The sequence below is a fragment of the Polypterus senegalus genome, chromosome 10 (assembly GCF_016835505.1).
Source record: "Polypterus senegalus isolate Bchr_013 chromosome 10, ASM1683550v1, whole genome shotgun sequence".
NCBI classification, from domain to species: domain Eukaryota; kingdom Metazoa; phylum Chordata; class Cladistia; order Polypteriformes; family Polypteridae; genus Polypterus; species Polypterus senegalus.
Genome location: NC_053163.1, coordinates 5041108 through 5054074, shown reverse-complemented (window position 1 = coordinate 5054074; position 12967 = coordinate 5041108). Strand labels below are relative to the sequence as shown.

Genomic DNA, 12967 nt, shown 5'->3' with positions numbered 1-12967 from the left:
TGAATGATGGCTTGACTGGCCGGATCCCTGATAATAATGAGAATAGTAATGGCACCTACCTTAATATTCTTAGAACATTCTAGATGAGAAGAGGCCATGCAGCCCAGCAAAGCTCTTAGCACTGGTTATACTGGTGGCCAGTTCCCATACTCTACACTTTAAAGGTGTTTTACATGAGGGACAACATTTCACAGCACATACTGTACCTGACACGCGCCACTGCCTCCCTCCTGGAAGCCAGCGCAGATCATGGCGTCTGTGATGTTGACTGGTTGACCAGAAAGTTGAGAAGGCAGGCGGTACAAGCAGCCACATTTCCGGGGGCCGACAAGAGGCACTCTGAGCTCCTGCAAGATGCCAGGGTAGGGGAGCGGCTCTGCGAGGACAGCACAGTTCAATCAGCAGTGAAGGCAATGGTGGGCTCACTCCAAGGAGATGAACCTGCTGGGTCACTTACCTTGACCGTCACCCACTGCCCCCCAACCAGACACGTAACAGGTGCCGTTGAGCTGGAAGGTGTGCCCACTCTTTGGGAGGCACACTGGCTGGATCAGATGGCTGTAGGGCACGGGTTGCTCCAGCTCGATGAGCGCGATGTTGTTCTCCGTGGTGCTTTTGTTGTACTTTTCATGGGGGATGAGGCGGCGCACCTTGCTCCTGACCATCCCGGTGTTCTCTCCCTGTAGGACATGAATGCCCAGGTGGACCTCCCACGGCTCCAGATCATACTGGTTCTGAAAAGGCCTGTGGAGGTGAGACGAAATGGAGTCATGTCAAAGACGAAACCCCCTCTCCCCTTGCCCCGCTCGTGTCAACTTACTGCAAAATGCACTGGGCCGCAGTCAGCACCCAGCGGTTGGCGATGACGCTTCCTCCGCAGATATGAGTGCGGCCGTATCTCAGGCTGACCTGCCAGGGCCAACGTCCGGGTTGTGATGCCTGGCCATTTAGGATGCGTGTAGTCACAGCAGGCTGCAAGCCACAAACTGGGGAACAAAGTAAGGGAGGCAGAGTTGAGCGCCAATTGGCAGTCTGGCATTAATGGCTTTGGACAGACCAGCCGGGGAGAAAATCAACCACCCGGGTACTTAGGATGGAAATCTGGTGGAAGGGATATTTGACCAGATGGGTACTGTGGTATTTAGAGGATGGGGAGATGATTGATAAATTGAGAAGACAAGTGTTGGAACACTGAAAATCACACACATTCTGTTAGACAGGAAGGAAAGAAGGAAGGAAGGAAGGGGAATTTAACTTTTACAAATACTCAAGAAATATAGGAATATTAAGCGATAGCCTCCCTCAAACTCAAACATACACAAGAACAAAAGAAATACATCCAACTTGGCTTTATCGTCCCAGTGAGGCGCTATAAATGCATATTGCCGTAGGCGTGAAGGAGCATCATCAGCGTTTCTTCTCACACTTTTGCTGAGTTCCTCGATGCTGGCGTGTCAGAGAGAAGGCATCGTTCATAATGGCCATCAGTTCTATCTTCATTCTCTGCTCCACCACCACCGCCAGCAGGTCCAGAAGGCGTGCCATAACCGAGCCTGCCTTCCTAATGAGCTTTTTGAATTGTTGGGTTCTTCTCAAAGTGACGTTGACCTCAGCAGCATTTCCTGACACACTCAGTTTGAATAATTTGCTGACTCAAGGACCCCAATGCCGGTGGGTCAGAGAGGGGACGTGCGGCATCAATTTATAAGGGCCATCAGTTCTGTCTTCCTTCTCTAATCCAATAAGGCATCCCCATAGCTGAGTCTGCCTTCTTAATCATCTTGTTGATTTGGAGGACCTCTCTTGAAATGATGTTGTTGGGAAAGCAAACTCCGGCAGGGTGAAGAAGGGGTCTATTAATGATGGTAGGTCTGTTGAAGTAAGTGGTTCAGGGGGGCTACAGTATGCACTGTGCACTGTTGTCAAACATCATGGGAATGAAAAGAAGAAACGCAAGCAAGGCTGCGATGAGGGCGGAGAATAGCAAAAGAGGCGTGGTCTGTCTCTCACACGCACACGCCCACCTGCTCACATTGGGTCACATTAGAATCTGAAAATAATCACATGGGAGGGAAGCTGGAGGACACCAAGACCCTCTCATGCAGTGGTGGAACAAGGTTTGAACTGGAAGGGTCTTACACCCCCCAGCACAATCCCCCCCCCTTTAATAAAGACTGCCTACTGCACAATGCTTTTTGTCACATAGGTAGGCCACTTATTTGGGAGCAATTAGGGGGGTGGTGGGTGGTTGGGGTCAACAGGAAGAGGTCCTTTGCCCATTTTTATTTTTTTATGGTTCTGGACCCCTTTTGGTTCCTGAATGACGGAGGTGAACAGGGACCCTTTATTTATTTATGTTTGTAAAGGTCCCCCTTAAGACCCCTCGTTTTGTTTTGGTTGGGGTAAATTCACCTTGCCCACTTTTTTGTCCCATTGGTTGTACTTTGGCATTGATGGAACAAGGATGAAGGGGGTCCCTTACTTTCTGTTTTGTCATGGCGGTGGGCTAGTCATATTCTTATGGGCCACTTATTTATTTATGAATTTATTTATTTGTAATGGTTATGGACCCCTATTTTTGTACCGGTGGGGGTGGGGGGGGGTTACTCTTGACTCTTGAAATGGGGGCAATCTGATTATTTGTCTCTACCAAGCCCCCAAACACACAATTTATCAAAGCTTACCAAGTGCACAATGCAACATAGGCGGGCCCGTCATGTTTTGAGGGTTTGGGAGGGCTAGAGTTGGTGGAAAGTGGTCCCTTGACCTTTAGTCTGGAGCCCTATTTATGTTTGGGGGGGTTCCTTGCCTTTCTTGACACAGTGGCGCACCTCTCTTCTGGTACTGGCAGGAAGGGGAAAAAAGGGACCCCTCACTTTGTTTTGGTGTCATGGTTGTGGGCCACTTATTTATTTATTTATTTACTTATTTTTGTAATGGTTATTGACTCCTGTTTTGTGACTTTGGAAATGGGGGAGCAAGGTCATTAATTGCCCCTCTCAAGCACCCCCACCTCCTTTCACCTTATTAAAGCTTGGCTAGTGCACAACACGTTTTGTCACATTGGTGAGTCTTGGGGTTGGCAGGAGAAGGTCCCTTGTCCCTTTTTTTTGTCATTGTTGTGGGACCCTTTTTTGATTCTGGGGTGTTGAAGGTGAGGGAATCCTTTGCCTTTTTTTTATATTGGTTGTGGACCCCTCATTTGGGTGGGTCCTGCTACCTCCACCATTCTACACATCCAGACACCAAGAAAACCAGCAAACTCCACACAGACTGTAACCATCGTCTAAGAAGTCAAAGGGGTCTTTGTGACAGCAACCCACCTGTTTGTCCGACTGTAGCTGGGACACCTGCCAAAAAAATAAAAATAAAAATGTCACCGGTCATCGTCATTAACCTTTATTTAGCACCTTTGCAGAGCGCACCTCCACGGCGGTCTTTAACACCATTTTAAAATCATCAATCATACGAATTCTAGGCAATAACTGAGCATTCGGATATTCTGAATTTAGGAAGCCGAGCTCTGCGCTAGTTCAGAGGGGTCCACGCGCGTAACCCACCGAGACCACCCCGCCGCCGTCCTTCAGAAGGGAATTTAAAGTTCCGAAAACGGCTGAAAGTGGTCTCGCCTACCCTAAACTGACACGCCGAACACGTGAAGGCAGATGTTTTGTTCCCCACGGAGGACACAGAAACGTTATTCGGCATACCAGTCAGTACCAAAAAGCGTGAGTGTGAAAGACCACCCGGGGCTTGACAAGCACACGGGGGTGTTCACATATCATTAACGAAAGCTCATCGACAACGGGAGCGCAAATAAACCTGCCGGTGTCCGACATGCATAGCCAGAAGCCCCCCCAGCAAGTGCACAAGCGCCTAATTGGAGTTGTAGGAGTAAACGTGTTTGCAATCTCCCAATAACTCTCCTCTCCACAATGGCAAACCCCCTAATCTTCCCCAGAGGGACCACCTTGTATTCTTTCAAGGGCAAGCGGAACATCAAACCGCGTGCTTTGTGCGAATGGCTCCTGCTTGACGATGTCGCATCATAAAACTATAGAAACTGAGCGCGACTATGGCGTCTTCTCACCCTGAAAACAATGTCAGATTAAAATAAATAAAATATATGAACATCGGCTGCAAAACATAATTTAAATAATTTAATTATGCTTGGTTCGCTTCCCGGGTCCTCCATACGTGGAGTTTGCATGTTCTCCCCGTGACTGCGTGGGTTTCCTCCCACAGTCCAAAGACATGCAGGTCAGGTGCATTGGCGATTCTAAATTGTCCCTGTGTGCTTGGTGTGTGTGTGCGTGTGTGCGTGTGCGTGTGTGCGTGTGCATGTGCCTTGCGGTGTGTGCATGTGCTTTGCGCCCTTGGCTGGGATTGGCTCCAGCAGACCTCGTGACCCGGTAGTTAGGATATAGCGGGTTGGATAATAGATGGGGATTAATTATGCCTAAGGCATTAAATTAATATATCCTGAAACAATATGATATTTGTATATAAAGTGAATAAAAACTTTTTAATTTTCTGTTAAATTAATTATGTTGTGTCAAATGAACATGTCAATAAAGCATAAGATTTTAAAAATTGTTTTATAAACCTTTTAAAAAAGGCACCTTACCAAGTTACTTAACTTTACCTTTTTAGGTTGTCATTACACTTGTTCCAGTATCATTTCCATCCATCCATTTTCTAACCCGCTGAATCCGAATAGGGTCACGGGGGTCTGCTGGAGCCAATCCCAGCCAACACTGGGCACAAGGCAGGAACCAATCCTGGGCAGGGTGCCAACCCACCGCAGGACACACACAAACACACCCACACACCAAGCACACACTAGGGCCAATTTAGAACCGCCAATCCACCTAACGTGCATGTCTTAGGACTGTGGGAGGAAGCCGGAGCGCCCGGAGGAAACCCACGCAGACACAGGGAGAACATGCAAACTCCACGCAGGGAGGACCCGGGAAGAGGACCCGGGAAGCGAACCCGGGTCTCCTAACTGCGAGGCAGCAGCCACCGTGCCGCCATCCAGTATCATTTTATAGTTCATATTCAAAGTTATTAATAAGAAATAAACAGGTTTGCTTAAACCAAAGCTAGTTTTATTTGGTAAAAACAATACAAACTAACAAAAATATAAAAGATTTGGATTGAAAAGCTGAAATGTACAACAGTTGTACAAGAACACTGCTGCTTTGGCTGTGCTAGAATGTCATGACTGATGTAGAACTAAATATGAACACAAAATGCACCTTAGATAGTGTTATATTAGGGTTGTCAGATTAGAAAATTAGAAATACGGGACACTCTTAAAATTTCTCTCTATATTACTATACTGTATATATAAATGTATACATGACCCTACACAGCCGGACCAATATATTAAATAAAAGTAGAGACATAAGTTAAAAACATAAAGTAGGGATTTTAATGGGTTATGAGGAAAACAAAAGTAAAATCATTAGAAAATTATTTAATACAAGCTAAAAAAAAATCTGTAAAAATGAAATCATTTGAAAATATCAGACAACAGAGAAATAGTATTATTAGTATTTAATACAGGCAGTTAGGAAAAAAGAGGACCGTGGCTAGTAGTGACAACATCCTTTGATGACAGTCGCTGTATGTGGCAATGCTGAGAGAGAACTGCGCAGCCGCGCGGCTGGAGAGCACATCGGTAAGAGCGTCACCGTCCTCAGCCAGCCGGAGCAACTGAACAGGCTGCCAACGGGCAGCAAGCACGAGTTCCCTCGTTATATTTGGGTTATTTTCATCAAGAGAATCTGAGAAAAGAAAGTAGAATTACTTATTAAGATACAACTAAGTACCGTAAGAAGGTAGTAACTATATACTTTTATTACGAAATTTGAAAATGAACTAAATTCGGGAGATTTGGGTGTCCCTGAAAGGTCAGTACAGGACAGGGGACAAAATGATCAAATATGGGACATGTCCCGTACATAAAGGACGTCTGACATCCTTATGTTATATTATTAAATGCATATTTATGTAACTGTATATATTATAAAATAAATGCTAAATATTAGCAAAATATAAAGTGCAAAATTTACAGCTTGGCACCGTCTTTGAAAAATAAGTTTTGTTTTTTGTTTTTTTTTCTTTCATTCTCAAACGAGCAAATTCGCCGACTGCATTGTATTGTATTCGGGTGTATTATTTATTTGTCTGTATTAATAGTAATTATCTGGTTGAACAATGTTACAATAATACTAATGAAGAGCAATGCTGAAAGTAGTGGACTCGTAACAAAAGTCAGAACTTTTTTTTTCTTTTAAGTACGTAAACGTAGTCGTACTAAGCGAGTAAATCGAGACGCTTTAATTGTACATTTACTGACTTGCGACGGTCGTTAGTGAGCAGTTTGACAAAACATTTAAGGAGAATACAAGGAAAAACGAAAACTGGAGTGACGTTATAGTCTGTGTTTTAAATGAACATCTGAATATTTCTCACGTGTGTGTTTTCAGTTGTGTTTCACTAACCTTTTGCTCCAAACCGGCGACAAGAACTCAAACCCGCAACCTGATGCTTCTTTGAACGTCACGTGACTTTACCGCTAAGTTATCCAAATCCCGCTGACGGTGAATCCGCTCGGTGCGCTTATTAATGTACGGTGAGGACTAAACAGAACTATTTTGACTTCTACCGAAAAGACTGAAATTAGTATATTGTACATCCCAAAAGATTCAATAAATTAACCATGATTGAGTTTTGTTTAAAAGTGGACCATAAACAATACATAATATAAAAGAAATTCATTTTTTGTAAATGGAACGACCTGCCGTTTCCCTTTTTCTCAGCGCAGGTCCTTTAGTGTCTGTGCGTGTGTGTGACTGGCAGCCTGTCCGGAATTTGTTCAGTAACGCGAATTTGTTAAAACTTATTAGATAGATAGATAGATAGATAGATAGATAGATAGATAGATAGATAGATAGATAGATAGATAGATAGTAGTAGGCAGGATTAGATAGATAGATAGATAGATAGATAGATAGATAGATAGATAGATAGATAGATAGATAGATAGATTAGATAGATAGAATTTGGTGTAGTAGGCAGGATTAGATAGATAGATAGATAGATAGATAGATAGATAGACAGATAGATAGATAGATACTTTATTAATCCCAAGGGGAAATTCACTTAATCCAGCAGCAGTATACTGATACAAAAACACAAATTAAAGAGTAATAAGAATGCATGTAAAAACAGACAATAACTTTAATGTTAGCGTTTACAATCCCCCCAAATTGGATGGAATTGAAGAGTCGCATAGTGTGGGGGAGGAACGATCTCTCTATTAATGGCCTACCATTGCTTCTTTGTACCCAGTTTTGCCAGGGTAAGGTATGGCGAGCTCTGAGAACGAATGTGGGCGCTCGGTGTTCTGTTTGTATGCATGGGGTCTAAGCAATAGGGTGAAATGAACTCATTGTTATAAGAGACAACATACAGTGCCCCGCGTCATCAGCGCGTATTGTTACTGTGCTGTAGAACGAAGTGTAGCTCCCATCATTTTTTCTTTGTATTTTATTTCCTTCTTCGCCTTCTTTCTTTCTTTCTTTCTTTCTTATCGGCTCTCTCTGAAGGGCCGGAGGCATGATATGAAACGCATCGGTTGGTATCAGATGTGGAGTTTCTATTAGTAGATATCATGGGCTCTAAATCCGGGGGGATTGGGGGTTTGGCGGGATGGAAGATTAACTAGCGTGGGATTTTTTGGGACAGTCATACATGTCTCTCAGACATCAAGCCCCTGCTGCTATTGACTGATTTAGGTGTGGGCTATATGGGCAGCCGCCCAAGGTAAGGTGACATCGAGGTAGGTTCAGTGGCAGAGGGTGGGGGCCCACACTCAAAAGAAATCGGAGCTGGCCAATCCATTGGGTGGGCCACTTGTGAAAGTTGCTCCGTAAAGTACTCGTTATGGATACAGAGGGGCAGCACGCACCCAAATCTAATAATGACTACCCACTATAAACTATCAGGGGATGCCATCCTAGGACTCCAAATGGGCTTTGACCAGCACTACACATGAAGCCACCCCTACCATAGACCACTGCTGGCATTTACAGTGTTAATAATAATGATAATATTTATAGAGCACTTTATAATAATCATAATAATAAATTATATTTATAGAACTCTTTACATAGACTTAGGGCGACCACCAATGTGCAGCACCCACCCGAATGATGCAATGGTAGCCATCTTTACACCAAGTACACTCACCACACCTTAGCTGTTAGGTGGTGATGTGGTGAGAGAGCCAATTAGAGACAGGGGATGATTGGGGGGGACAGAATGACAAGGCCATGCGGGGGGGGGGCAGTTTCACCTGGACATTGGGGTACACCCCACTCTTTACAAAGGATGCCCAGGGATCTTTAATGACCACAGACAGTCGGGACCTCAGTTGTACATCTCATCTGAATGACGGCGCCATTTTTACAGCACAGGGTCCCCCACGTCACTGCACTGTGGCACTGGGACCCACATTTAGACCACGGGGTAAGCGCCCCCTGCTGGCCTCACCAGCAATAACCCAAGCTTTTCCTGGATTGTCTTTGCTGGCTGGGCCTGACATGTTCAGCTTCTGAAGTGTGTGGTGTGGCTGAGGTTCTAACAGGGCCAAGTGACACGAGCCACCGCATGACAGTGACGACTGACGGGGTCTGTCCATATCAGCTCATCTTCTCATTAAAAATACGTTGAACAGTCGAATAACCGCTCTCGTTTTCCATGCTGGAATAAGAAGGTGATGGATTACGGTTCACGTCTGGCTTCGGCGAGTTCACTTCGGGGATGGCGTGACAGTCCACGATGAAGCGTGTGTGTGCTCTTGTGGAGTCTGCGTGTTCTCCACATGTCCATCTGCCGTCTCGAAAACAAACACACCCAACGCCTGCTGCGATGGAGTCCAGCCCGGCCTGTCTTACATACCCTGTACTTGTACCTGGAATGTCTACGGTTTAATTTCAACATAAGTGAATCACTTCTTCTTCTTCTTTTGGCTGCTCCCGTTAGGGGTTGCCACAGCAGATCATCTCTGTGGAAATCATAGTTGAGGTTTTAGGAAAATCACCTAAACAAGTCACGGCGACAGATGTCTTCTGTCAGGGGTGACTAAAGTACTTTCGTCTTTTGTGTGGCAGCCGTCGGAGTTCGCTGGCAAAAAAAAAAAAATAACGTCTAAGGTGAAGTGCGGGACCAAGGAAATCGCTTCCCTCGACTGCTCTTTACAGATGAATAACTGCATTGTTATTTCTCCACCCCACTCCCACGTTTAGACAATAGTCAATTATACTTTGTTTTTAAATCTTCCTAATATTCATTTATTGTTTCAAGGAGCTCAACATTTCGTGTGCTTCTTCTTATCTCTGTAATCAAAGAGCGCCTGCCCCTCTGACCCTCCAGGTATCCCGGACTCATCTCTGGACATGACTGCCAGCTTTGGGGTCCAAGTCAGAGTGGTCACCAGCCCAGCACCTTTAATGTAATTATTTGCCCCCACCCGACAGTTCATTTACTCAACCTTCCTTGCCGGATAAACCCCTTTGTTTTCAGACATCGCACATTGGATCTCCATAAGCAGACATCTCCCGGATTTCGTGACTCCCCTGAAAGCCCCCCACATTCATATTTTAGTGAGACGCCTGCCTGCCTGCAGTTTCTGGTTTCCGGTTTCCGTAGCCGACTTACCTGCCGTGCACAGGAGGACCCCCAGAACCAAAGCTGCTGCCATGCGTCCGCTTCTCGTCCCAGGAGACTCTCACCTGAAGCCTTTACTTGAACGTTCTAAAAGGAGCACAGGACGCCCAACCACCCGGTTTCAAAAAAGAAAGAAAGAAAGCGAGTGAAATTTGAACGAGAGGCGTCAGGCATCAATGCACGAACAGCCTGGCAACCTTATCCCCTGGTCTATGATATCACCACCCAGCGCGCCGCTTTCTCCTTCCCTGCCTTTTGTTATTAACCAGTAGCTGCATCAAGCCCCCCTATACTTGGGCTATTTTGCCATCCAGGACTTTCACCCTTCCCTTTTCATAGAAGATGTAATTCTTGCAAGTCTCAACAGATGAGATGTTGCATCACTAAAAAGGCCCACCAAGGCTCCCCATTTAGAAGGGGGCACAAGGAGCCGTGTAGTGACCAGTTCCACATTTCTCGCTGTAGACCTCCACGATCAAATTGGAACGGGCCGAGGGGACCAACCCTCCCTGTAAAGCAGGGAGAGTCCCACCCTGGAGAGCTGAAAGGAAATTTGGAAACTCCTGGACTCTGCCCAGAGAAAGGGTCTCCAACTCCAATCCTGGTGGGCCGCAGTGGTAGCAGGTTTTCATTGTCACGCTTTTCCTGATCAGTGTTCACTGCTAATTAACTCCTTTACGCTTCATTGTAATAGCCTGGTTTTTAAAGCTTCAGTCCTCTCAATTGATTTAATGGCAGCCAATCAGAAATGAGATGTGAGACGAGCCAACAGATAACCAGCTAAACAGGAATGTCAGACTCCAGCCAGTTTCACTCCAACCGGTTTTATTCTTACTGTTCATTAAAGCCATTATCGAATATCAGGCCTTGCTGCTGCTGTTGATTTCACGACGACCATCAAGACGGTTTGGTGAACTGAGCAGACCAACCTGACCGAGACCCTCACCTTTATTTTCAGATGAGCTGGTCAGGTTTAGTTTGTTTTTTATTTAATGAGCAGCCAAAGGGGTCAGAGTCACAGCAATTAAAATGGCAAAGCAGCAGCAAAAACGGCTCACTAAGATGGTTAGTATTAAAACCTGCAGCCACTGCAGCACACCCAGAACCAGAGCTGGACAACCCTGAAGGTCAAGCTGGTCAGTTACTTGAGCAGGGACCATGCAGCCAGAGTGAGAGTCTCAGGTCCACTGGTCCCATTAAGCATTGGTCAGGCAGATATCAGCGACACCATGCAGATCATCACGTTCACTTTTGACTGGACCGCTGTGGTCTCCTTAGGTCATCATTAAAACCACGTGGTTGACCTTTGGGGCACAGACCGAGGTCATTATAAGCAGACCTTTGGCCATGGCCCACCAGGACTGGAGTTAGACACTCCTGACCCAAAGTGAGCAAGCAGTTGCCCATTTCGAAGCGATTTAGCCAGAAATTCTCTGCCGAGTTGGGAGAACCTTCTGGATCAATCCATCTGTACATCAGATCATTTAGGGTGGGATGGCTAAACGGACCCCACTCTCAATCTGAAGAGTAGTTGGAAAGCCCGAGGAGAGACTCTCTGGCCTGCTAAGACACTGGACATTTTGGGAACCACTCTTTACCTGCTGACCACAATCTCTGCAGTGAAGCTCAGTGGTGATGGGAGGACAATTGAAGGAACTGAACCAAGGGGGTTCATTACGGTAAACCCCGCACCAGAGTGCACACTACCTCAGAAGGGGGCAATGTAAAGCATACAGCCCAGATGGGTTGGGTTGTCTGGTCGATCTTACCCCATTAAAATGCACACCAACAAGGCTGGAGAAGTGTACAGGTGGAGCAGGTTTCTGTAGTACCCAAGAAAGGGTGTCAAGATACTTCAGGTATTCAATGGGAAGAGCTACACATACGCGATAGGCCTCTGGAGGTCAACGGATACCAATTTGCCCACCGCAATGCACTTGTGCATGAAGCAAACACTGCGATTCAAAAAAAAAAAAAAAAGGTCTACAGGGAGGAAAAGCAAAACGACAACACTGAACCCATCAAGACAGTAAAAGCCACAAAAACATCAGAAATGCGAGGCGCTCCTCACAGGTAGTCCCAATAGCCCTCACGGCCAACTGCCACTCTTCTCTTTACTGCACCTTGACTTTTGTCTCTGTAGTAATGTTCCAATTAGATAAGGAAGCCGAATCAGCAGGCATGGATACATTTGAAGTGGTGGCCCGTTTTTAAAAATCAGGCCTAGAGAACATTAATGTGACAAACTTGTTAGTGACATCAGCACAAGTGAGGAATGGCATTAGTAATCAAAAGAGTTATCAGCATTAAGGGGAATAAGATTTTAAATTTTCAGAAGACTCCAGAATTCACAGCAATTTAACTTGTATCAGCACATCATGAGGGGCCTTCTTGATTAAAATACAAACCAATGGCATCAACTTTATGAACACATTCAGATTTTGCAAATCTACTCAAATAGGGCTTCTGAAATGTGTCACTCGGTAACCTCTTCACAGGTTATGAATCTCCATGCAGATGAAACCCTTCAAGCATTTGTCAAATTTCCCTATTGGACAGTTAAAAATCGCAAACAAGCCCAAATTAACGATCGAGCAGGAAGACCCTTTCTAAAATTCTCAGAGTTCTTCTCTTCAGTTGTCAAACATCTTCACACTTCCTCCTCAGACAAAAAGCATCTTAAAGTGATCTACTGCCAATACCTGCCGACAGTGAAATTGGATGGACGGACCATAAAAGAACCGGCCGTCGTAACGGACCATGCCACCCGCTCATCTTTATGGACAAGTGTGATATTTATAGGTGGGAGGCTAATTAAACAAGCTTTGAACTACCTGCCCTCTCGTTGTAGAAAGTACTAACAAGGCACTTTAGCAACATCTGCTGGATCAGACACCAAAACCGGATAAAATAGACACAGTGAGCAGGACAGAAAACCACAAGACCAATCTTGAGACTAAGAATCAATACTCACTTAAACAGAAAATTAATCTGAAAGACTGACCTGACCCTTCTACCTGGGCCTAGCGCCAAGAGACATACAACTTCTGCGATCTTCAAATCTGAATGGGTTTCAGATTGTTTAGGTGTGCTAGACTATGAACAGCACCTTAGAGCCCATTAGGTTATCAAAGGTCATTAGGTTATCAAAGAGGTTTATCTATGAGCAGAACATCTCATCCTAAACCCATTACGATCAGTGGAAAGAAATACAACCTAAAGCATA

General features: G+C 45.2%; 1 protein-coding gene across 1 annotated transcript in view; it reads right to left on the bottom strand.

Moving 5' to 3' along the window:
- Nucleotides 1-9800, bottom strand: part of LOC120536352 (CUB and peptidase domain-containing protein 2-like) — a 45300-nt gene extending 35500 nt beyond the window's left edge. The window contains exons 1-5 of the mRNA XM_039764679.1: nt 9733-9800; nt 3324-3350; nt 821-986; nt 458-744; nt 207-376 (exon numbers count right to left, since the gene is read on the bottom strand). Of these exons, the coding sequence (XP_039620613.1) occupies nt 207-376; nt 458-744; nt 821-986; nt 3324-3350; nt 9733-9775 (693 nt within the window). The 5' untranslated portion in view covers nt 9776-9800. The remainder of the gene's footprint in view (nt 1-206; nt 377-457; nt 745-820; nt 987-3323; nt 3351-9732) is intronic.
- Nucleotides 9801-12967: the final 3167 nt, after the last annotated feature.